Source organism: Bos javanicus, chromosome 24 (assembly GCF_032452875.1).
Source record: "Bos javanicus breed banteng chromosome 24, ARS-OSU_banteng_1.0, whole genome shotgun sequence".
In the NCBI taxonomy this organism is placed as follows: Eukaryota; Metazoa; Chordata; class Mammalia; order Artiodactyla; family Bovidae; genus Bos; species Bos javanicus.
Window position 1 is genome coordinate 12,522,758 of NC_083891.1, and position 24,021 is coordinate 12,546,778.

The following is a 24,021-nucleotide window of genomic DNA, read 5'->3' on the forward strand; positions in this document are numbered from 1 at the left end:
CTCTGCATTTGAAGGCAGATTCTTAACTACAGGACCACCAGGGAAGTCTCGTTTTCTTCTTTTAAATAAGGAAGTTTGCACAGAACATTGTACTGGGCTGTCATTTTCTTATTGACCTCTAATACCAGTTCTTTTCTATTTCACATTTTCATACATGCATTAAGTATGCTTCTGGGCTCTTTATTCTGTACCATTAATCGGTATGTCTATCCCTGAGTAAACACCACAGTATATTACCAGTAATTTATAATAAGCTTCACTACCTAGTAGAACCAGAGCTCTTCAACTTGATCTTTTTCTTTAGAATGTGTTATATCTTTTTGCCTTTTTGCTTATTCATATGCCTTTTAAAATAAACTTGTCAAGTCCCATAGAAACATGGCTGGAATTTGGATTAGAATGACATCTATAGCACAAGTGGAGGAGAACTGACAATTTTTAACTCAAGGTCTATTCTTGACATGAAATATGTCCATTTATTTTGGTCATCTTTAATGGCTGTCAATAGCACTTTATAATTTTTAGTGTAACAGTCTTACTTAGGTTTTGTTAATCATTATTCCTGAGAACATTATATTTTTAGTGCAAAAGTAATTACATTTTCTCACTGTTGTTTCTTAAGCACATAAAAATGCAATTAACTCTTGTCCAATAATGATATCATTTGCTACTATAACAGGTATTGTTCCAAAGTGAAAGTGACAGTCATAGCCGTGTCTGATTCTCTGTGACCCCATAGACTGTAGCCCACCAGGCTCCTCTGTCCATGGAGTGGATTCCCATTCCCTCCTCCAGGGGATCTTCCCCACTCAGGGATCAAACCCAGGTCTCCTGCATTGTAGGCGGGTTCTTTACCATCGGAGCCACCAGGGAAGCCCCCAGGTTCTTTATCAACCCATTAAATCCTCTCAACAACTCTACGAAGGGGAGATCTGTTAACCATAATCACACTTTATTTCAGCATTCAAACCACCGCATCAATTTGGCAACCAGAATTTGGAGTAAGGCAGAGTGTGTAGAAGCAAGAAGAGAGAAGTAAAGCGATTGTGCCTCTTACGGAGAAGAGAACCTGCCACAAAACAAAATGCTGTTGGTTTCCCGGTGCCTGATGAAGAAGAGGAAAGGGTGGTCTGCACAAAATTTCGGTTCCATTCTACAGCACCGGGAGTTCCTGACCACGGCAGTGGCCCCAGCTGCCTCTGTGCCCTCCTCATTGACCTCCACGAAGCACTTGTGTGCAACCTTGGACATGGGCACGTTCTTCTTAGCTGACATTCCGGAAAAGTCTGCCTTGGCTTCCTCGAAAGCATCAGTCATTCCTAAACTTCGAAGAAAAGCCTCCAAGTCATAACTTGCCTCCAGCTTTAATCTGGGAAGAAAAACTTGAACTTTCTCCTCAGTCAGCTTTTCTGGACTCGTCCAGGTTCTGAACTTCTCATATGTAAGTGCTTTTTCCACCTGAAACAATGAAGAGTTAAGTCTTAAAAGCTAGACGACAATAGCCCGGTACCCACCCACCTATTGGTTCATTAACCCCTGCCCCTCACGACCTGTGACTTGATACTGAGTTCTGCTCCAGTAATCTACAGGATATTTCCTCTTATAAGCACACCAAGATTTTCCCTCTATTTCTTGTATTTTCCCTGTTTTATGGATATAAGAGAGCAACAGCTAGGAAACACCTGAGACAAAGATGGGGTTTTATTTTGAACTATTTGGACCAAATTCATGTCACGTTGGTTTTTTAGTTTAGGAAATTCTCATAACCAATTTATTGTACTTATGTAGATGATACCACTTTAATGGCAGAAAGTGAAGAGGAACTAAAGAGCCTCTTGATGAAGGTGAAAAAGGAGAGTGAAAAAGCTGGCTTAAAACTGAGCATTCAAAAACTAAGATCATGGCATCCAGTCCTATCATTTCATGGCAAATAGATGGGGAAACAGTGTCAGATTTCATTTTTCTGGCCTCCAAAATCAATGTGGACAGTGACTACAATCATGGAATTAAGACGCTTGCTCCTTGGAAGAAGAGCTATGACTAACCTAGACAGTGTTTTAAAAAGCAGAGACATCACCTTGCCGATAAACTACGTATAGTCAAACTATGGCTTTTCCAGTAGTCATGTATGGATGTGAGAGTTGGACCATTAAGAAGACTGAGTGCCAAAGAACTGACACTTCTGAACTGTGGTGTTGGAGAAGACTCTTAAGAGTCCCTTGGACTGCAAGGAGATCAAACCAGTCAATCCTACAGGAAATTAACTCTGAATATTCATTGGCAGGACTGATGCTGAAGTGGAAGCTCCAATACTTTGGCCACCTGATTGGAAGAGCTGACTCATTGAAAAGACCCTAATGCAGGGAAAAATTAAGGATGAGATGGTTGGATGGCATCACTGACTCAATGGACATGAGTTTTAGCAAACTGAGGGAGATAATGAAGGACAGGGAAGCCTGGCATGTTGCAGTTCATGGGGCTCCAAGAGTTATATATGACTTAGCAACTGAACAACATCAAACGCAATACAGTATCGTGAGTTTGAGAAACTGTTGACCAAAGAGAGAAAAGCATGACTCAGAACTCGGCTGAATGAAAAAGGGAGAACTCCGTGATTCTGGAGGAGGAGGGCAGGATGGGAAATCCCACAGGACCGTTGCTTCTGGCATCCTTGCTTGCCCTCTGCCTGTTCTGGGGGCAGCTTCAAACCCTCCCAGATCCAGCCTTCATTCTTGTTTATTAACAAGGAAAATATACAGAGGAGCATCTTCCCCCCACCAGCAGAAGTCCAGGTGAGAGCTCCTCTCCAGTGGCAAATGTTTGGATGTCAGTTCTGTTCCTAGACTTTCCTAATTTTCTTTTTTTTGGGGGGTGGGGAGCTTTTGAAAAAAATGAAATATATGTGATATACAACATTGTGTAAATTTGACATGTACATGTTAGTGTCATACATTTATATATTAAAATATAATTGCCATTATAGCAGTAATTAATACCTCATATTATATAACTATCATTTTTTATTTGTTTATTATTAACTGGAGGATAATTGCCTCATAATGTAGCACTGGTTTCTGCCATTCATCAACATGAATCAGCCATACGTGTGTGTGTGTATATATATATATATATATATATATATATATATGTCCCTCCCTATTGAACCTCCCTCCCACCTCCCACCCTGTCCCAACCCTGTAGGTTGTCACAGAGCATGGGGTTTGAGCTCCCTGCATCATAGAGCAAATTCCCAGTGGCTACCTACTTTACCTGTGGAAATATGCATGTTTCCATGCTACTCTCTCAGTTCATCCCATCCTCTCCTACCCCTGCTGTGTCCACAGGTCTCTTCTCTATGTCTGCATCTCATTTTCTTAAAATTGCCATGACAGATCTCTTCCTTGCCTTATGCCAGGAGGTTCCTGATTCCATAGAGAAGCCAAGGAAATCAGGCAGGCCCTCCCCTCACAGGGGTGGGCCGGCGTGCGCCGGTGTGCTGGCGCCAGCTTGCATCTTCTGCAAAAGTCAACTGTTAAACCCTTGGGAGCCTAAACTTGGCCATGGTGCAGGTATTTACACCACAGGAATCAGCAAATGTTATAAATGAGGTCTTCCCTGACACCTCAGGAGCCAGATAACCAGCACACTGTCGCTCCTGCACCTCCCATCCTGTAAATTTACTTTCCCCCAACCTGAACCCTCTTTTCCTGTCATGGGAAAATATCCTTTTCCTCCTGTCTGAGAAAAATTCCTCACCTGTACTTTAGACTCTTGCTCCTCAAAATTGGGTTTATGACCAAAAGCATCTGTATCATTTGGAATCTTGTCAGAAATGCAAAATCTCAGGCCATAATCCCCCTAAATCAGAATCTGTATTTTAACAGGATCCCATTAGATTATTATGCACATATTAAAGTGCTTGAGGAACACTGCTCAGAGCCATCTTTATCTTTTTCCTGTTCTTTTGTTCAATAATTACTGGGCTGGCAACTAGCCCCTCTCTTCAGAATAAATAATAATGTTCTTATTTTTGGAACTCTCTTCCTCTAGGCTTCATCAGAATTTGTTTATTCCAGCAATTCCACTCCTAGGTGTACACTCAGTGGAAATGTACACACATGTTCGCCAAAAGTCACGCAGTGGTATTCATTTAGCACTCCTTAGAACAACCCTCTGCAGAAAGAAATGGCAACCCACTCCAGTATTCTTGCCTGGAGAATTCACGGACAGAGGAGCCAGGCAGGCTACAGTCCATCGAAGAGTTGGACACAACTGAGCGACTATCACTCACTTACTCACTTAGCACAACCCTAAACTGGAAATGCCTCAAATGCAATCCAGTGGATGCACTTTTGAAAATGAGCTCAGGCTACTTAGGATTGCCATGGGGAAGGACTGGGGGAAGGCATAGTTAGGGAGAGTGGGGTGGACATGTATACACTGCTACATTTAAAACGGATAGCCAGCAAGGACTTAATGTAGAGCACAGGGAACTCTGCATGATGGTACGTGGCAGCTGGATGGGAGGGGAGGTTGGGGGAGAATGGATGCATGCATATATATGCATATATGGCTGAGTCCCTTCACTGTTCACCTGAAATTATTACAGCATTGTTAATCAGCTATATCCCAATACAGAATAAAAAGTTTAAAAAAAACAAACAAACATGCGCAGACTGGATCCATAGACACTCAGACTCCATGTCAAGGGCTTACCACAGCAAGATCTGTGTTCTCATCAGGCAGAAGGATGAGCATGCTCAGCTCGGCGCCCACGTAGGGCAGCTCCAGGACCTGGGCAGGCACCTCCTCCACGTGCCCCATTTTAAACTTGGCTTGCTTGAACATCATCTGTACTGTCTTCTTCTCCTGATAAAAACATGAAACTAAAATCAAATCACTGAAAAATAACACAGAGTGCTAAGAACTGGTATGTCTAATTCACAGAACCCTTGTCGTTCAGTCACTAAGTCACGTCTGACTCTTTGTGACACCATAGACTGTAGCCACCAGGCTCCTCTGCCATGGGATTCTTCAGGCAAGACAATGGAATGGGTTGCCATTTCCTTCTCCAAGAGATATTCCTGACCCAGAGGTCGGTCCCATGTCTCCTGCATTGCAGGCAGATTCTTTACCACTGAGCTACCAGGGAAGCCCACGGAACATAACATATAGGTACATATAATTATTGTTTCTGTGCATTTATGCTGATTGATGCAAAATCTTCATTAGTACATACTAGCGTTGAGTAATAACATTCCATTGTCCCAGCGGATCAAGTACTACCACGTGGGAGAGGAAAAAATTGATGAATAGAGACATAAAACTCTCTATATTATCCTCAGAAGAAATTGTGCTTTTTTCTCTTTTTAAAAGATAAGTAGAGTAGCACTCACAGGGACCTTTTAATTAAAAAATTATTTCTCGAAGTTAAGAAGAAAATGAACTAATATTCAAATCTTTGCCCTGGAAGATTTATTTAGAAAAGGTATATAGACCAGAGAGAGTTACACTTTTACTCTGAAAAGTTGCTCAATTATATAATTGGCGCTATGGCCTTGCTTTTCTTGGAGGGAAAACCTTGATGAGATGTCCAGAGTCCACCATTTTTAAAGACTGCAACAAATGTATTCTGGGAATGTAAATTTTTGTGCAATATGCTATTATCAAGTGGATAGAGGTCAAATTCCAAGCTGAGAGTTATTGACCTCAGCCATTATCATATTCAAAAGTGAAAGGAGAAAAGTTTTTTATAAAGTTAGGTATAGAAGTCTAAAAATCAAACACATAGCATGATGACTATGGTTAATAATAGTGTGGATTAATAATATAATAATATGGAATGCTGGACATTTGCTAAGAGGGTAGATTTCAGGTGCTGTCATCGAGAAAATATATGGTAACTATGTGAGCAAAAGATATCTTAATTAGCTTCACTGCAGTAATCATTTCACTGTGTATCTCAAATCCTCTTCTTATACACCTTAAATATGTAAACATTTTATTTTTTAAAAAAAGATCCAAAAATAAATAAAAACAAAGCTGTCCTGAACATTTGCTAACACTTTTTTTCTTGTATTCCAAATTGTACAGCCATGAATTCTAAGGTAATAAATAGTCATAGTTGTCATTGACAATTGCGAGAAAAAGTCTAAATACACTCAGTGATCAAATAATACAAACATAACTCCAAAGCTTAGAAGAAATTTTCTTTCAATCCAAATAATATGACCAGACACAGATCGACTTGACCAAGGATCCAAAAACAAAAAGATCAATATAACAATTATTTTGGTATTTCTCTTTCCCATTCCAATAAGAGATATACAGGGGACATGAAATTTATTCAGAAATAAATTAAGAATCAAGACAGTGTAAAATAAATTATTTTTCCATTCCTTCACAGTCTTTAGAAAGTAGCAATATGTCTGCAAAATGTTTTCCTACCTGGTTAGTCTTAAAGGGCATTCCCCTTGTGTGCTTTCTGTCAAACTGCTCATTCCACTTGCCTTTGAAATAGATGGCATTCACCAGGACCAGCTTAGTCAGAGGACTGACCGTGCCAGCCCCCAGTATCTCTGATATCTTACCTGTAAAGAATATAAGATACAGTTACTGCTATTGGGGGAGAATAAACCTTTCTTTTACAGAAGTTCTCTCTCTCGATATTGAAAAATGGCTGGAATTCTGCCGTTCTGGCTGCCTGAGGACTCAGGGGGATGGTGTTTCATGCGGGGCACACATGCAGTCTAGTATTTGTCTTTAAACAATAATCTTGAAGCAGAGACTAACACTAGGTTTAAGCATTTTTCAGAAATCACCACACCGTAAGCCCAAGAAAAATATCAGATTGGCATTGGGGCTTCCCTGATGGCTCAGACAATGAAGAATCTGCCTGCAATGCAGGAGATCCGGGTTCAATTCCTGGGTTGGGAAGATTCCCCTGGAGAAGGGGAATGGTTACTCGCACCAGTATGCTTGCCTGGAGAATCCCACGGACAGAGGAGCCTGGCAGGCTGCAGTCCATGTCAGAATGGCATTACCTGCTTCAAAACCCAGCAAACATACACACAGGCTACTGGAAACAGCGTCAGAGTGGTCACACCGAGGAGGTCACATCCGGGCGGTCTTGGCTCTGTCTCCCTTATAACACCACCTCTCCCAAAATGAAAACCGCTCACCGTCCGTCTTCTCCATCACCCAGTCATTTATGTGTTTCCTGCATTCTTCAGTGTCTTCAGCAAAGGACAGCTCCTCCAGGTCAGCCTGATAGAACTTCTGGCAGGATTCTTTAAAAGCCTACAAATGCAGAATACCAAGTGTGGCCATATTCTACCTGGCAAAATTTCCTAAAAGTGTGAAAACATTTTTTTTCTTAACACGTTTCTGGCATAAATGCTTGTACAGGGCACTCTGTACTTTAAAACTCATTAGTGCAATTAATCAAAATGTACAGACCACTGGCACCGTGCCAGGTGCGGGACGCCAGGGTAAAGACAGGACTTTGGACCTGAGGTGGCTCACAGTCTGCGGAGGAGAAATGTATATACACAGAGAGTTTCAAGATGTTTTGAGAATATGGACAGCGGCAGCTATGCACAAAACAGCCTGCGAACTTTCCTGTCAAACACTTAAACTCCACGTTGACCTTCTGTTTGATTTTTATCTCCTCCACTATGTGGTCTAACCATGTTTTACTCATTTCTGTATGATCAGAACAGACCAGAGTGTCCAAAACATCTTTATGGAATGATTGGAAGGCTTGAACTAGACTATCAAAAAATCTTCCGGGTCTTCCAGGAATGGAATCATTGTGTGTGTGTGTGTGTGTGTGTGTGTGTGTGTGTGTGTAGGGAATTAGGGAAAAAAGTAGCAAGGGATAAGCCATGAACTGTAAGTTGGGGTCAAATCAGGAAGGGCATTACATGCAACACATTAAAATCCACAGGTAACTCACCTCACAAAAACTTGTTTTCTGATATAATGTGCCTGGCAATTGGCTCCCATCCTCCGCCCATCTCCTGTCCTCAAACATGTTAGTTTCTACGGAGGAAAGAAGATGCAGAGAGAAGAAGAACCCAAGCGACCATGAAAAGTGGAGAACGATCCTCTGTGTCCTCAATATTCCTCAATTACAATATTCAAAAATCTGGCTGATATTCAAAAATGATCATCCATAAACCAGGATTTCCTGGAATCACAAGTACTTTTCCTGCTGGGGCTAAGTCGCTTCAGTCGTGTCCGACTCTGTGCGACCCCATAGACGGTGGCCCACCAGGCTCCCCCGTCCCTGGGATTCTCCAAGCAAGAACACTGGAGTGGGTACTTATCCTAGAAAACCTAACTAGCTGAAGGACTCAGAATCATGTCCAAGGCTACTGAACCCCAGAGCAGGCAGTTTGCACTGGGTAGCACCCAACAGCAGCCAGGACAAGGTTATATTTGAGTCTTACATAATAATCCTTGGAACTGCTGACTGCTAAGATGGCCAGACTTACCCTGATCATTTCATTAATCTTAAAATAACATCTCTCTGTTTACTGTAGAGCACAGTTTTTTGGATCTCACTTATTGAATAATGGACTAGAGACCTTTGGAATTATACACTGCAGTAAATAGGAAATACTCAGATTCAAAATCTTATTTTTAAGTGACAGATTTTAATTTTAGAAAGACTTTTCTATCATTTACCAACAAAAGTCCATCTAGTCAAAGCTATAGTTTTTCCAGTAGTCATGTTATGGATGTGAGAGTTGGACTATAAAGAAAGCTGAGCACTGAAGAATTGATGCTTTTGAACTCTGGTGTTGGAGAAGACCCTTGAGAGTCCCTTGGACAGCAAGGAGATCCAATCCTAAAGGAAATCAGTCCTGAATATTTGTTGGAAGGACTGATGCTGAAGTTGAAACTCCAATACTTTGGCTATCTGATGTGAAGAACTGACTAATTTGAGAAGACCCTGATGCTGGGAAAGATTGAAGGTGGGAGGAGAAGGGGACAACAGTGAGTGAGATGGTTGGAGGGCATCACTGACTCAATGGACATGAGTTTGAGTAAACTCCGGGAGCTGGTGATGGACAGGGAGACCTGGCGTGCTGCAGTCCATGGGGTCACAAAGAGCCGGACACAACTGAGCGACTGAATGGAATTGAATTCTATCAGTGGTGTGCAAGGACCAGGCTGCACTTGGAGAGATCATTTAGAAAACAATTAAACTAACAGTGTAGAAGGAGTGAGAGCCTGGACACAGGGAATGACGATGGTGATTCAGGAGAGGGGACAAATTTAAAAGACTTTGCATGGTCAGCTCCACAGAAAGTGCCCAGTAAAGATGAGACAAGGGTTAGGGGTTGTGGTCATTGAGATGTGGGTGGGGGAAAGGCAGGTGTGGGTTGCAGGAAGATGGACAAATTGAAATTGACATCTGGGAGTATGATATATCAGAAACAGTCATTTTTTTTAAAGGATACAGTTCAGAAGCAATCACAAAATTCTCAAATACAGAAGTATAATTCTAAGCATATTTTTAAGGCAGCACAACTATACTTTATTTCTGCTCTTCCATAATTCTGTTTTATTTTCAGTGTCTTTTTTTATCGATGTGCAAGCACTACTTACTGGCAGGAAATCACATGTCTTTTCCCCAAAGAGTCTGTTGGCAGTTCTGAGCAGGCACTTTGGGCCGGACGTGCTGACTTCCCTGAGGAGTGACTGGAAACCTCGATGGACATCTCCACTTTCATTCAGACAAAGTGCCTGGTGATAGAAGACAAGAACACTAACTTTTAACATGCCATTTTCTCCCTCAAAGAGCTCTTCCCAAGCAAATTTCTGCACTGAAAATAACAAAGGATCCTATTTTAAAAGGAGTTTGGTTTGACCATCTAGCACAGAGTTTCTCAACCTGGAAATATAGACTTTTGGGGCCACAAACCTGGGGGCTCAGCAGTAAAGAATCCTCCTGCTAATGCAGAAGACATAGGAGAGGTGGGTTTGATCCCCGGGTTGGGAAGATCCCCTGGAGGAGGAAATGGCAACCCACTCCAATATTCTTGCCTGGGAAATCCCATGGACAGAAATCCCAAGGTGGGCTACAGTCCATGGGGTCTCAAGAGTTGGACCCGACTTAGCAACTAAACCACCACCACCACTTTGCTGTGAGGCTGTCCTGCGCACACTAGAATATTTAGCTGCATTTCTGGTCTCTGTCCACTAGATGTCAGCAGCACCTCTCGGGAACGACAACCAACACAGTCCAGACCTTGTCAACTGTCCAGGGATGCCGAATCGCCCCCAAGTGGACAGCCCTGCTCTAGCAGGTTTATCTCTGCCAGGAAGGCAGGGCATAATCATTCAGGAAGGAGACTGAATAGAACAAACAGGTCGTGCAATGATCTCTAGGATACAAGAATGAGCAGAAATAGACATGGGAATGTTTCATTGGGAATTCCACAGAAGTCCTCCACTCTTGACGGGATTTAAATGTCAAATCGGAGTGAGAATTAAGTCTGTTCCCTTATCTCCCAACACCACCAGCCCAAAGCCTCCCTCCTCCAGGGAGCTGAAAGAAACAGCCACCCAGGACTCAACTGTGGCTGAGGAAGGATTCTGAGGAGGGTCCCTGCACCCTGATATTCGGGGAACATGATGCGTATATGACAGTTTTCTGGGACCCTTTCACCACGGAGTTTACCTCCCTAAAGCAATAGCCACTACCTCCCTGGTGCATGCGCGTGTGCTCAGTCACTTCAGTCGTGTCTGACTCTTTGCAACCCCATAGACTGTAGCCCACCAGGCCCCCTTGTCCATGTGATTCCCAAGGCAAGAATATTGGAGTGGGTTGCCATTTCCTTCTCCAGGGGATCTTCCTGAGCCAGGGATTGAACCCACTCTCCTACATCTCCTGCATTGGCAGGCTGATTCTTTACCCAGTGAGCCACATAGAAAGCCCACTTTATTGGTAGCTAAAGTCATATATAAACCATGTCAGGTCAACCAGATTATATATTGATTGATTGATTATATATACATATTATATATACATATATATATATATATGGCTGAGCTCTTTCTGTATATATATATATATATATATATATATTATATCCTAAAAATTCCAGAAGATATAAGTCCCCATTTGTGTTGCACTTTTTCCACTTATGCGTAACATTATACTAGAAACACACATTAAACAAAAAATTCATTTCCATAGTAGCATTTCCATTTGAGATATGACATTAGCAAAAGTTTAAAATAGAACAAAGTTGGAATTCTTGGCTTTTTTGTGGAACAGAATTGTAGTTTCCCTGGCTCATCAAGGGAAACATAGCAAACACCCTCTTCCAACAACACAAGAGAAGACTCTACACATGGACATCACCAGATGCTCAACACCCAAATCAGATTGATTATGTTCTTTGGAGCCAAAGGTGGAGAAGCTCTATACAGTCAACAAAAACAAGACCAGGAGCTGACTGTGGCTCAGATCATGAACTCTTTATTGTCAAATTCAGATTTAAATTGAAGAAAGTAGCGAAAACCACTAGACCATTCAGGTATGACCTATATCAGATCCCTTATGATTATACAGTGGAAGTGAGAAATAGATGCAAGGGATTATATCTGATAGACCAAGTGCCTGATGAACTATGGACAGAGGTTAGGGACATTGTATAGGAGATAGGAATGAAGACTATCCCCATGAAAAAGAAATGGATAAAAGCAAAATGGCTGTCTTAGGAGGCCTGACAAATAGCTGTGAAAAGAAGACAAGCAAAAAGCAAAGGAGAAAAGGAAAGATATACCCATTTGAATGCAGAGTTCCAAAGAATAGCAAGAAGAGATAAGAAAGCCTTCCTCAGTGATCAATGCAAAGAAAGAGAGGAAAACAATAGAATGGGAAAGAATAGAGATCTCTTCAAGAAAAGTAGAGATATCAAGGGAACATTTCATGCAAAGATGGGCTCGATAAAGGACAGAAATGGTATGGACCTAACAGAAGCAGAAGACATTAAGAAGAGGTGGCAAGAATACACAGAAGAACTGTACAAAAAAGATCTTCATGACCCAGATAATCACAATGGTATGATCACTCACCTAGAGCCAGACATCCTGGAATGTGAAGTCAAGTGGACCTTAGAAAGCACCACTACAAACAAAGCTAGTGGAGGTGACGGAATTGCAGTTGAGCTATTTCAAATCTTGAAAGATGATGCTGTGAAAGTGCTGCACTCAATAGGCCAGCAAATTTGGAGAACTCAGCAGTGGCCACAGGACTGGAGAAGGTCAGTTTTCATTCCAATCACAAAGAAAGGCAATGCCAAAGAATGCTCAAACTACCACACAATTGTACTCTTCTCACACAGTAGTAAAGTAATGTTCAAAATTATCCAAGCCAGGCTTCAACATGAACCCTGAACTTCCAAATGTTCAAGCTGGATTTAGAAAAGGCAGAGGAACCAGAGATCAAATTGCCAACATCCACTGGATCATCGAAAAAGCAAGAGCGTTCTAGAAAAACATCCACTTCTGCTTTATTGACTATGCCAAAGCCTTTGACTGTGTGGACCACAACGAACTATGGAAAATTCTTAAAGAGATGGGAATACGAGACCACCTGACCTGCCTCTTGAGAAATCTGTATGCAGGTCAGGAGGAAACTGTTAGAACTGGACAGGGAACAACAGACTGGTTCCAAATAGGAAAAGGAGTACGTCAAGGTTATATACTGTCACTCTTATTTAACTTATTTAACTTATATGCAGAATACATCATGAGAAATGCCGGGCTGGAAGATGCACAAGCTGGAATCAAGACTGCCAGGAGAAATATCAATAACCTCACATATGCAGTTGACACCACCCTTATGGCAGAAAGTGAAGAAGAACTAAAGAGTCTCTTGATGAAAGTGAAAGAGTGAAAAAGTTGGCTTAAAGTTCAACATTCAGAAAACAAAGATCATGGCATCTGGTCCCATCACTTCATGGCAAATAGATGGGGAAACAGTGGCTGACTTTGTTTTTGGGGGGCTCCAAAATCACTGCAGATGGTGACTGCAGCCATGAAATTAACAGACGCTTGCTCCTTGAAAGAAAAGTTATGACCAACCTAGATGGCATACTAAAAAGCAGACATTACTTTGCCAACAAAGGTCTGTCTATTCAAGGCTATGATTTTTCCAGTAGTCCTGTATATATGTGAGATTTGGACTATAAAGAAAACTGAGCACCGAAGAATTGCTGCTTTTGAACTGTGGTGCTGGAGAAGACTCTTTAGAGTCCCATGGAGTGCAAGGAGATCCAACCAGTCTATCCTAAAGGAAATCAGTCCTGAATATTCATTGGATGCTGAAGCAGAAACTTCAATACTTTGGCCACCTAATGGGAAGGACTGACTCATTTGAAAAGACCCTGATGCTGGGAAAGTTTGAAGGCAGGAGGAGAAGGGGACCACAGAGGATGAGATGGTTGGATGGCACCACCGACTCAATGGACATGAGTTTGAGTAAACTCCGGGAGCTGGTAATGGCCATGGAGGCCTGGCATGCTGCAAAGAGTCAGACACGACCCAGCAACTGAACTGAACTTGCTCATCAAAGATGCAGGAAACAACACTCAGTGTCTCCCGTGAACACTAGCAGATGTCTCTCACACAATTCTTTCCACTTTCAGGTCTGCATTCTTTCCATCACTCCAGTGCCCCTCCCAGCCTCACTGGCGTCCATCAGCAGGTGTGAGGCAGGAACAGAGCAGCCCTGTGAAAGCAGAGGAAGCCCACATACCTGGGACATCTGGGCCGCCGTGTTCCCCTTGGCCCCCATTAAGACCATGGTCAGGACAGAGGAGAGGCTCAGCGGAGAGAAGAACACGTTTTTCAAGTGGTCCTCTTCACCCAACATTTTTAATAAGTTGATGGCAAAGGTGCCATTTGCTTCGCAGAGAGCATCCATCGGTGGAGGTCTGTAGCAAAAGCCAAACACAGGCACATCAGCCACGCACTCCACTAGTCACCTGCTCATTCATGCCCCATCTGTGGACACTGGGTGTGGTCAGCAAAGCAGCTGCACCCTCAGACATGTGCGTCAAATCCCGGAAACCTGTGGGTGAGACTGAATTAAGGATTTTGCAATGGAAAGCGTCACCTGGATCACCGAGTGAGCTCAGTGTAATCACAGGCTTCTTATAAGAGGACCACAAGGGACTTCCCTGGTGGTCTAGCCATTAAGCTGTCTGCCCAATGCAGGGGTTGAGGTTTGATCCCAGGTCAGAGAACAAGATCCCATGTGCCAAAATTAAGACTTGGCACAGCCAAATAAATCAACATTAAAAAAAAATAAAAGGCAGGAGGGTCAGAAGCAGAGAAGGAGACATGAGGATGGAAGGATGATGTGGGGTCAGAAACTAAAGAATGCAGGCAGCCTCGCGGAGCTGCAAAATGCAAGGAACTGGACTCTGCCCTAGAGCCCCAAGAGAAAAAACAGTAGCTCTGCCAACCTCTTCTGGACCTCTGACCTCCAGAAGTGTAAGATAAACCCCCTATTACTGATCATTCTCCCTCAGTTTGGTGTCTCTGGCATAATCTTTAAGCAACATTCTATGAGTTATTAACAATTTTCTGTAAATAAAAATGTCATTTACATACACACATCTTCTTACATAGTTGCCTATATAGTTCAGTTCAGTCACTCAGTCATGTCCGACTCTTTGTGACCCCATGGACTGCAGCACGCCAGGCTTTCCTGTCCATCACCAACTCCTGGAGTTTACTCAAACTCATGTCTATTGAGTCAGTGATACCATTTAACCGTCTCATCCTCTGTGGTCCCCTTCTCCTCCTGCCTTCAATCGTTCCCAGCATCAGGGTCTTTTCAAATAAATCAGTTCTTTGCAACAGGTGGCCAAAGTATTAGAGTTTCAGCTTTAGCATCAGTCCTTCCAATGAACATTCAGGACTGATTTCCTTTAGGATGGACTGGGTGGATCTCCTTGCAGTCCAAGAAGACTCTCAAGGGTCTTCTCCAACACCACAGTTCAAAAGCATCAATTCTTTGACACTCAGCTTTCTTTATAGTCCAACTCTCACATCTATACATGATTACTGGAAAAACCATAGCTTTGACTAGACAGACCTTTGTTGGCAAAGTAATGTCTCTGCTTTTTAATATGCTGTCTATGTTGGTCATAGCTTTTCTTCCAAGGAGCAAGCATCTTTTCATTTCACGGCTGCAGTCACTACCTGCAGTGATGGGCTCTACAGAGCCCCCCAAAATAAAGTCTGTTACTGTTTCCCCATCTTTTTGCCATGAAATGATGGGACCAGATGCCATGATCTTAGTTTTCTGAATGTTGAGTTTTAAGCCTATTTTTTCACTCTCCTCTTTAACTTTCATCAAGAGGCTCTTTAGCTCTTCTTTGCTTTCTGCCATAAGGGTGGTGTCATCTTCATCTTCTGAAGTCATTGATATTTCTCCTTGATTCCAGCTTGTGCTTCATCCAGCCCAGCATTTCTCATGATGTACTCTGCATATAAGTTAAATAAGCAGGGTGACAATAAACAGCTTTGACGTACTCCTATTTGGAACCAATCTGTTGGTTCCATGTCCAGTTCTAACTGTTGCTTCCTGACCTGCATACAGATTTCTCAGGAAGCAAGTCAGGTGGTCTGGTATTCCCATCTCTTTAAGAATTTTTCAGAGTTTGTTGTGGTCCACACAGTCAAAGGCTTTGGCATGGTTGTATATATAATATCCCTACAATTGTAGCATTCTGTTCCTTTCATTCATCATTATTGCACGTTTTCCCTCATTAAAACTATTTGTAAACATGTTTTCCCTTTCCCCACCAACCCCCAAACTCTGTTGTTATTGTTGTTTCTCTGTTGGTTTTAACCACAGGCACAGAGGATTGAGTTAATCATCTTGCTCAGTTCATGGGCTTTAAAAAGGCCTCCTCCCCCCCATCCTAATCTCAATCCCATATTATCTCACATGAAAACAGCCAGAAACAGACTTCCCTTGTGGTCCAGTGGTTAAGATTCCATCTTCCAGTGCAAGGGGTATGGGTTTGGTCCCTGGTCTCAGACCTAAGTTTCCACATGGTGTGGGGTTCAATCAAATTTTTTTTAAAAAGAAAAAGAAAACAGCTAGATGTATTTCAATGGTATTGGAGGGTTTGTGTGGGACAGCCTGCCCTAAAATGCAGGTTCCTGGAAAAACACAAAATGCACTTTAAATCAGAAGGACTCAAAAAAAAAAAAAAAAAGAAAAGAAAAAACAGTTTTCCACTGGTGGTGTTGAAATTGGACTAAGAACTGTGAAAGGGGCCCCCTGGGAATGTAGATAGAATATGAAGCCCAGCAGTTTGAATCAGGAACTCATTACGGATCCAGCCTTGACCCTCCCCCAGCTTAACTAAACTACAGACAAGATTCTTCCCAACTCTGATCCCTGGCCTCCCTTTCCTTTGGTCATCATAAGTTTTTTCTCTGCTTCTTGGCAGCTAAACATTTTGAAAAGTCTCTTTCTTATTTTACAACCCTAGACACTCTTTCTCAAGCCCCTAGAAGCCAGCCCTTTAAAATACAATCATCAAGGAAGATGGTCTCCATGGCACAGGGCGAGAAAAACGTCAGCAGCCACCTTGCTGCTAGTTGCGAGAAGTTTTTGCAACTGATTAGTATAATTTTAGGAAAAAATTATAAACCTTTTATTTATTTCTATTAAACCTTCTCGAAACCTTGGCTCCTAGTCAGTAAATTACTAAAACTCATCAACTCATCTCAGTTTCCCTGAGTCTCTTTACTCTTACAGTTGAGAGCATTTTGGAAAATAAAAGGACAAATCATCATCCATAATCCCATGATCCTATAAGCTCATCTTTTCTATTATGTGATCCTTTTAAAAAATGTATATGTATCTTTTTAACTCAAAAATTGTAAAGTGACACAAGAACAATCTGTTCCAGTTTGAAAAACTAGCAAACAAGCAAAACCAAAAGTACTGGAAGCTCTACCTAGAGATATGGGTCATCACGCCTTTGTGCATTTTTATAAGCAGATGGGTCACCCTCTGGTCCTTCATCTTTCAGTCTCCCGGTGGACTGACCGGGCTTCCTGAAACCGTCTCGAAAGTGAATCTCATTAAGCTTTGGAGGGGGTCAGACAGAAGCGGCAAGTGAAGGGGGTGGGGGAAAGGGCAACATTTCAACCAGAGCCTCCTCGCTGTTGAATGGTTCCTTTGAAGCTGCTAAGAAATTGTTTCAAAAGAAGATGTCTTTGGCTTAAAAGAAACAAAAGCATGGTAGGAAAAAAAAAAAGTGTGACATTCACCCTAAGTATAAAACAGTCCCATCCAGTACAGATTACTTAAAGTTTGGCGGGAAAAAAGTATTAAAACGTCATCCAAGAAAATACAACAGTGCTCTATAGTTAATACTTAATAGAGGGACAAAATGTTGTTTTTTTTGAGCCCTCACTTCAGTAAGTCTCTCCAGGGACTTCAGCTGCTAGGTTCCAACACGAGGGCTGCAGGAGTTGGAAGGCTGATGTACCTGCAGTGGGCAAGTCCCACCACAGAGCAGGACCCAGCCTGCCTCCTTGCCACTTCTGGTCAGAAAATAAAAACCTAGGAGCCAGGAAACTGTTATTCACTCAGTCATGTCAGACTCTTTGTGATCCCATGGACTGTACCCACCAGGCTCCTCTGTCCATGGAATTCTCCAGACAAGAATACTGGAGAGGGTAGCCATTCCCTTCTCCAGTGGATCTTCCCGACCCAGGAATAGAACCGGTGTCTCCCGCTTTGCAGGCAGACTCTTTACCGGCTGACCCACCAGGGAAGCCAAGAGGGATACTGAAACCTAATAGCACTGCACCTATCAGAAAGTGGCAGCAAAGAGATTCAAAGAAGGAGAGAATTGGGTACCTGGAGATGAAAGACAGGAATAAATTTGGATTGGATTTTACAGGAGCATAGAAGCTTTGGACTGTGGACTGAAACAGAAAAATGCACAACATGACTTTAAGTTGTGAGTTAAGTTTTACTCAGGATCTTACTAAGGTAAACTATAGTAAGGGAGATAGGCTCTCTGACATAGCTCCGAGGGGGCAGGCAGAAAAGCACGATTTGGGCTACAGAATGCCTGCGGTCAGCCGTTCAGCTCAGTAAAAGGTCACTGCTAGTCACGAGGACCAGAGAGCACTTAGTACTTTTAGCGCTTTGTGATGTAGGGGAAGATGCAAGAATCTCGGCTTATTAATTTTTTTCCAGTGAAATCTCTAAGGAGCCTGTTTTCCCAAAGTACAGAGTGGCTTATTGTTTTTCATTCTGAATTCTGTTCAGGGTACACTGTCAGCCAGTGACTGCAGCAGCTCAACACCTGATCCTTGTAGAACTGGAAGGTGAGCAGCATTCTTTGTGTCACAGGAGCCAGGGTGAGGCTGGCATAAGCTTATGCTGGTGAGTGAGTCTGCGCACGCGTCTGTGTGTGTCTGTGAGTGTGTAGTTGTCCAATCTGCACAGGCGAAGGAATGAACTGGAGTATCACATTAATTTCCTCTTTACATTTTAACTGCTCTTAATTGTAAATGTCTAATTTCAGGTTTCTTCCACATTTCCCCTTTCTCCATCTCATCTCCTTACCTCCGTTCCTTTTCAACATCGGGGTGCTAGTCTGCGGCTGAGTATTTTCCATCATCATGTCCCCCAAGCACTGAAACACCCTTGCACACACACGCAAGTGCACCTCTCAGATGCGTCCCAGCTCACACCAGTGAAAAGATTTTACTTCCAGCCAATAAAAATGGATTGGCATTAAACTTGTTTTCCTTTTACAGGTGAACAATGTCAGGACAATTAAAATACTGTCCTCAGGTCTCAGAAGAAACTAGCAGATTCAGTCATAAAAGCAAGCCTTCTGCTTCCAAGGAGATATCTCTCAGTATCCATGAGGGGTTGGTTCCACAAGCCCCCTGGATACCAAAATCCAAAGACACTTAAGTCCCTTCTATAAAATGGTGTAGTATTTGCATATAAACTACACATATTCTCTTGTCTACTTTAAATCATCTCTAGATTATTTATAATCCCTCACACAATGTAAAATGCTATGTAAATAGTTGCCAGAGGGTGCAATTTCAAGTTTTGCTTTTGAGAACTTCCTGGAATTTTTTTTTCAAACATTTGCAGTTTCTTGTGGGTTCTGCGGAAGCAGAACCTCTGATAGAGTAGAGGACTGACTGTATTCAGCATCATTTCCTCCTGGGACAGAATACCTGTCACGTCCCTGCTCTACCCCTCACCTCCAACCCATGAAGTGAAGTGAAGTGAAAGTTGCTCAGTCGTGTCCAATTCCTTGGGACCCCATGGACTATACAGTCCCTGGAATTCTCCAGGCCAGAATGCTAGAGTGCGTAGCCTTTCCCTTCTCCAGGGGATCTTCCTCACCCAGGGATCGAACCTGGGTCTCTGGCATTGCAGACAGATTCTTTACCATATGAGCCACCAGGGAAGCCCAAAATTCTGGAGTCAGAGGCGCTACCATTGTGCCACAAGGTCACAAAAAACAGAGATGCCCAAACAGGGTCATGAACCCTGGCCCCTCAGATTAAAAGTCTGATGCTCTACCAACTGAGCTATCCAGGCATACATACATCCAACCCATACATACATCCAAAAGTGAATTTGTCCAAAGAGCGTTTATGTCGAACTTTCCTTATAAGATTTTGGAGGATTAAAAAACAAAAAACAAAGGCCATAATTCCTGACTGTGAAGAGGAAAAGTTAAAATTTTATGTAACCTCCTGCTCCTTCTGTCTCTGTAACTCAGCTTACTCCTTGCAAAGTCTGGATCACGCAGGTCACGTAGTCTCAGAAAGTGGGGACTTACAATACTAAGAACTGGAGCTTATCTCACTCATCCTCGTCCTGCTCTTTTCAGCTGTCCCGCTTCTGCAAACTTGCATGATTAAATGCCTGTCCGTGTAAAGGTCAGGCATTCCCTTCCCTATCTTGACTGCTGTTCCCGCTCACACGTAACCCCTTAGTTAAAACCAGCCTATTAACAGCTAGTGTTGCCCACTCTGCTGCTGCTGCTAAGTCACGTCAGTCGTGTCTGACTCTGTGCGACCCCATAGACGGCAGCCCACCAGGCTCCCCGTCCCTGGGATTCTCGAGGCAAGAACACTGGAGTGGGTTGCCATTTCCTTCTCCAAGGCATGAAAGTGAAAAGTGAAAAGGGAAGTCGCTCAGTCATGTCCGACTCTTAGCGACCCCATGGACTGCAGCCTACCAGCCTCCTCCGTCCATGAGATTTTCCAGGCAAGAGTACTGGAGTGGGGTGCCATTGCCTCCTCCGGTTGCCCACTATAGTCTGTCTATAAAAACTCTGTAATCCCTTTGGGCTCAGAGCTTGGAGTGTTAACTCCTCTGGGTCCACCTGCATAATAAATCTGAGTTCTCCAACTCTCCGAGTGTGGTGCTTGGTTTCTCGAGTACTGGTTTCTGCAACAACTGGGAGCTCCCATCCTTGGGGAGATACACACGCATAAATGCCTGGTTTCAAGCTGGCCTGTACTCTGTACCAGGATAAACAACAAAGCGCTAAGGAAGCCAACAGTAAAGCAGGAAGAAATCTCTTCAGAAGCCCAGGAGAAGGGGAGCAGTAAGTTGGTTCTCAAAGACTGGCAGGAGCTCTGGAAGGGAGTGAGTGTCAGGGCCAGCAGGTGCACAGAATGGACAGGAAGCGCATGGTCCACGTGGGGCCCAGGGAGCAGGTGAGTGCTGCTTCCTACCTGAGGCACAGTGCCTGAGACAGGAAGGGGGCACCCCATACACCAGGTTGAGAGTTTGGGACTTGAGCTATGATCTAGGAAGCCAGGCAGTTTTCAAACAAAGACTTTATATGAGTTTTAGAAAAAGATTGTGGCTCATGGTTTGGTGTTAAAAAACAAAACTGGGGACCCTTGCTACTGACTAGCGACTCCCCAACACAGAGAAAATGTCTGCACTAGAGAGTGGAGGATGGAACTGCCAGGCTCGGGGGTTGATCACCTGAGGATAAGGAGGAGGACAGAGTCCCAGGCAGAGGCTCTTAGCTAATCCGTCCAAAGGGTGGGACACCAACCACAGGAAGTTATATGAGTCAGCTTGGAATGGGGAAGGTGCTACATTCTGTTTGGGATGAGTGGAACATACCATTTCAAGGGCTCCAGTAACAAAGACTGCCCAGGGTTGTTTGTGAACACAGGGAGGGGACTTAAGAGGATAGGAGGCTCTAGAGCAAGAGATTGACAGCCCTTAGTCTGCATCCACATTCCAGGAACCTGTAGGTAAATGGATGGAATTAGAACGTACAGGTGGAGGCCTAAGACGAAAAAAAAATCTACTTTGTTCTGGGGAATTTCCCATTTTCACAGGTAGTGAGAGGAAAAGCCAAGAGACTAGGACCCAGCAATCCTGATGTCTTGGGAGAACTGGACATGAGTAAGGGACCAGGCAAGTGGGGAGGATGGAGGAGGAGAGGAAGGCAGCACCCCAGGCTGGACCGGGGAGCGGTGAGGGGTGGCAGTTCAGACCTCAAATCCCTCAGCAGAGTTAGTGGGAGCAGGAACCAGGGAGCTGGGGGTATCCGGGGAGTGTGCAATCCACACTGTGACTGCTGAGGATGGGGAGACCGGGAGGAAGCTGTTTGTTTCACGTGAGAGAGAGGGCTTCCCTGGTAGCTCAGCTGGTAAAGAATCCGCCTGCATTATGGGAGGCCTGGGTGGGGAAGATCCCCTGGAGGGAGGGCATGGCAACCCCTCCAGCATTCCTGCCTGGAGAATCCCATGGACAGAGGAGCCTGGCGGGGTAGAAGACCCCATGGGGTCGCAAGGAATCGGACATAACTGAGCGACTAAGCGCAGCAGAACACAGAGAGAGGAGCCCATGAATAAGAACAGATGAACAGATGTTAAGGAAAAAAAAAAAAAAGAAATACAGAAAGAAAGGAGGTAAAGAAGGGAGGGACAGAGGGGAGGAGGAACACATAGAAGAATGTGGAGGAGGGGAGGGGAGGGGGGCTGGTTACACCCAATAAGCTGGAGGCCCGGCACCTTCCTGAGCTCACCGGAGGCTTCACTCACCTGGAGTTTTCCAGGCGAGGCTGCGGTGGGCACCATAGACCTCCCGCTGCGCTCCGCACCCCCGCCCCGTCCCCCGCCGACTCCCCCTCTCCCCCTCCGCCCCCAACCTTGTTAGAAGTATCACAGACTTTAGAACAATTGATAATAATCATGGTCTGTTAACCGTTTTTGCCCCTGGAAAACAAAACTACTAATGGAAATTCAGTATAGTAATTAAAGAGCCTACAGGCTTCCCTCCCCCCTCTCACCCTTCACCCCCCGCCCACGCCAGGGCTCCCGCCAGTCCTCCTCCCGGAACCGCAGCCCGGGCGGGGCTCCCGGCCGCGCCCTCCCTACTGGCAAATCGCAGGGCAGTAGTCAGCAGGCCCGTGTCGCCCCCACTGCGGGGACCACCCTGTGACCCAGGGCGGGTCTGCACTCCAGAGCTCGGGCCTCCTAGTCCCGTCCTTGGAGATTCACCCTTGAGGCCCCAACCCAGCGGGCCGGGATCCCGCGGGTGCGGCGGGGCCCGGGGCGACCCCGGCCCCGCGTCTCTCCTGCCCGGATACCCACGCAGGCCTTCCCCTGGTCCTCTCCACCTCCCTGCTCTGACCCGCGTTGCCTCCGGCCTCCCGCCGTCCCTACAACTACAACGTCCCCAGGCTAGAGGCAGCCGCCTGGGTACCCGGAGGGCTCGGGAGCCCCCGGAGACCGGGTACCTGGGAGATTCCTGCTGCGGCGGCTGCGGCTCTTCCAGCTCGGTGGATGCTTCACGTCCGCTTTAAGTTGGGGCCAGGCTTCCGGCAGTGACTCAGAACTCCGGGAGATGGCCCGGCCTGTGCAGCGGCTGGACCGTGGGCGGAGGCTGAGCCTCGCGCGTATCTCCCTTCCCCGGCCCGAGAGAGCAGACGGATTGGTGGTGGAGGCTAGGGCCTGGTCCTCCGAGGGTGTTTGCAGAAGGCCTCGCCCGTTAGGGAATGGGTTTGCTTTCCTGGGTTAACTTGCCATAGTCTTAGGACTTCCCTGGTGGCTCAGATGGTAAAGCGTCTGCCTACAATGCCGGAGACCCGGCTTCAATCCCTGGGTTGGGAAGATCTGGAGAAGGAAATGGCAACCCATACCAGTATTCTTGGCTGGAAAATCCCATGGCAGGTGGAGTCTGTAGGCTACAGTCCATGGGGTCGCAAAGAGTCAGGGACAGGACTGAGCACTTCACTTTCACTTTTCCTTAGCTTATTTAGAGGGCTCCGCAGGTGGAGCTAAGTGGTATAAAGAACTTACCTGCCAATGCAGGAGACATGAGTTGTGGGGTTCGATCCCTTGGTTGGGAAGATCCCCTGGAGAAAGAAATGACAATTCACCCCAGTATTCTTGCCTGGGAAATCCCATGGAGGAGCCTGGTGGACTGCAGTCCATGGGGTCACAAAGAGACAGACACAACTGAAGTGACTTAGCACACATGCCCAGCTTGTTTAATACGCCTTGTTTAGTAAGCCTATGGAAGAGAACTTTAAAAATCCAGATTCCAGTCTGTCTAGTTACATTTTTAGCCACTACACAAATGTCTATATTATTGAACATGTTGTTTAGTCTCTCAGTCCTGTCCGACTCTTTGTGACCCCATGGACTTTATCCCCCCAGGTCCCTCTGTCCAAGGGATTTTCCAGGCAAGAATACTGGAGTGGATTGCCATTTTCTTCTCCAGGAATGAATTTGCATCTCCTGCATTGGCTGGCAGATTCTTTACCACCAGAGCCACCAGGGAAGCCCATATACTCTTTAATTACTGTACTGCTTTTTCCATTAATAGTTTTGTTTTCCCTGGGGGAAAAAGGGAGATTAACAGACCATAATTATTATCTATTGTTCTAAAGTCTGTGATACTTCTAAAAAGACAGGCTATATACATTTGCGCTAAAGGAG

General features: G+C 44.5%; 1 protein-coding gene and 1 non-coding gene across 5 annotated transcripts; both read right to left on the reverse strand.

The window, feature by feature from the left end:
- Positions 1 to 931: 931 nt before the first annotated feature.
- SERPINB8 (serpin family B member 8) lies at positions 932 to 23,225 on the reverse strand. 4 transcript variants are annotated; one of them, XM_061399568.1, is made up of 7 exons: positions 22,818 to 23,225; positions 13,781 to 13,958; positions 9,619 to 9,756; positions 7,182 to 7,299; positions 6,448 to 6,590; positions 4,717 to 4,869; positions 932 to 1,458 (listed from the first exon to the last, which is right to left on the reverse strand). In XM_061399568.1, exons 2-7 carry the CDS (start codon positions 13,946 to 13,948, stop codon positions 1,054 to 1,056), a joined length of 1,125 nt encoding a protein of 374 aa, XP_061255552.1. In that variant the 5' UTR covers positions 13,949 to 13,958; positions 22,818 to 23,225; the 3' UTR covers positions 932 to 1,053. The 4 variants fall into 4 exon arrangements, with proteins under 4 accessions (XP_061255552.1, XP_061255551.1, XP_061255553.1 ...); XM_061399567.1 differs by lacking the exon at positions 22,818 to 23,225 and adding an exon at positions 17,010 to 20,138; XM_061399569.1 differs by lacking the exons at positions 13,781 to 13,958; positions 22,818 to 23,225 and adding an exon at positions 7,958 to 8,043 and having other exon boundaries at positions 9,619 to 9,706.
- Positions 19,567 to 19,639, reverse strand: TRNAK-UUU (transfer RNA lysine (anticodon UUU)). The gene has a single exon. It is a non-coding gene; the product is annotated as a tRNA-Lys (tRNA).
- Positions 23,226 to 24,021: the final 796 nt, after the last annotated feature.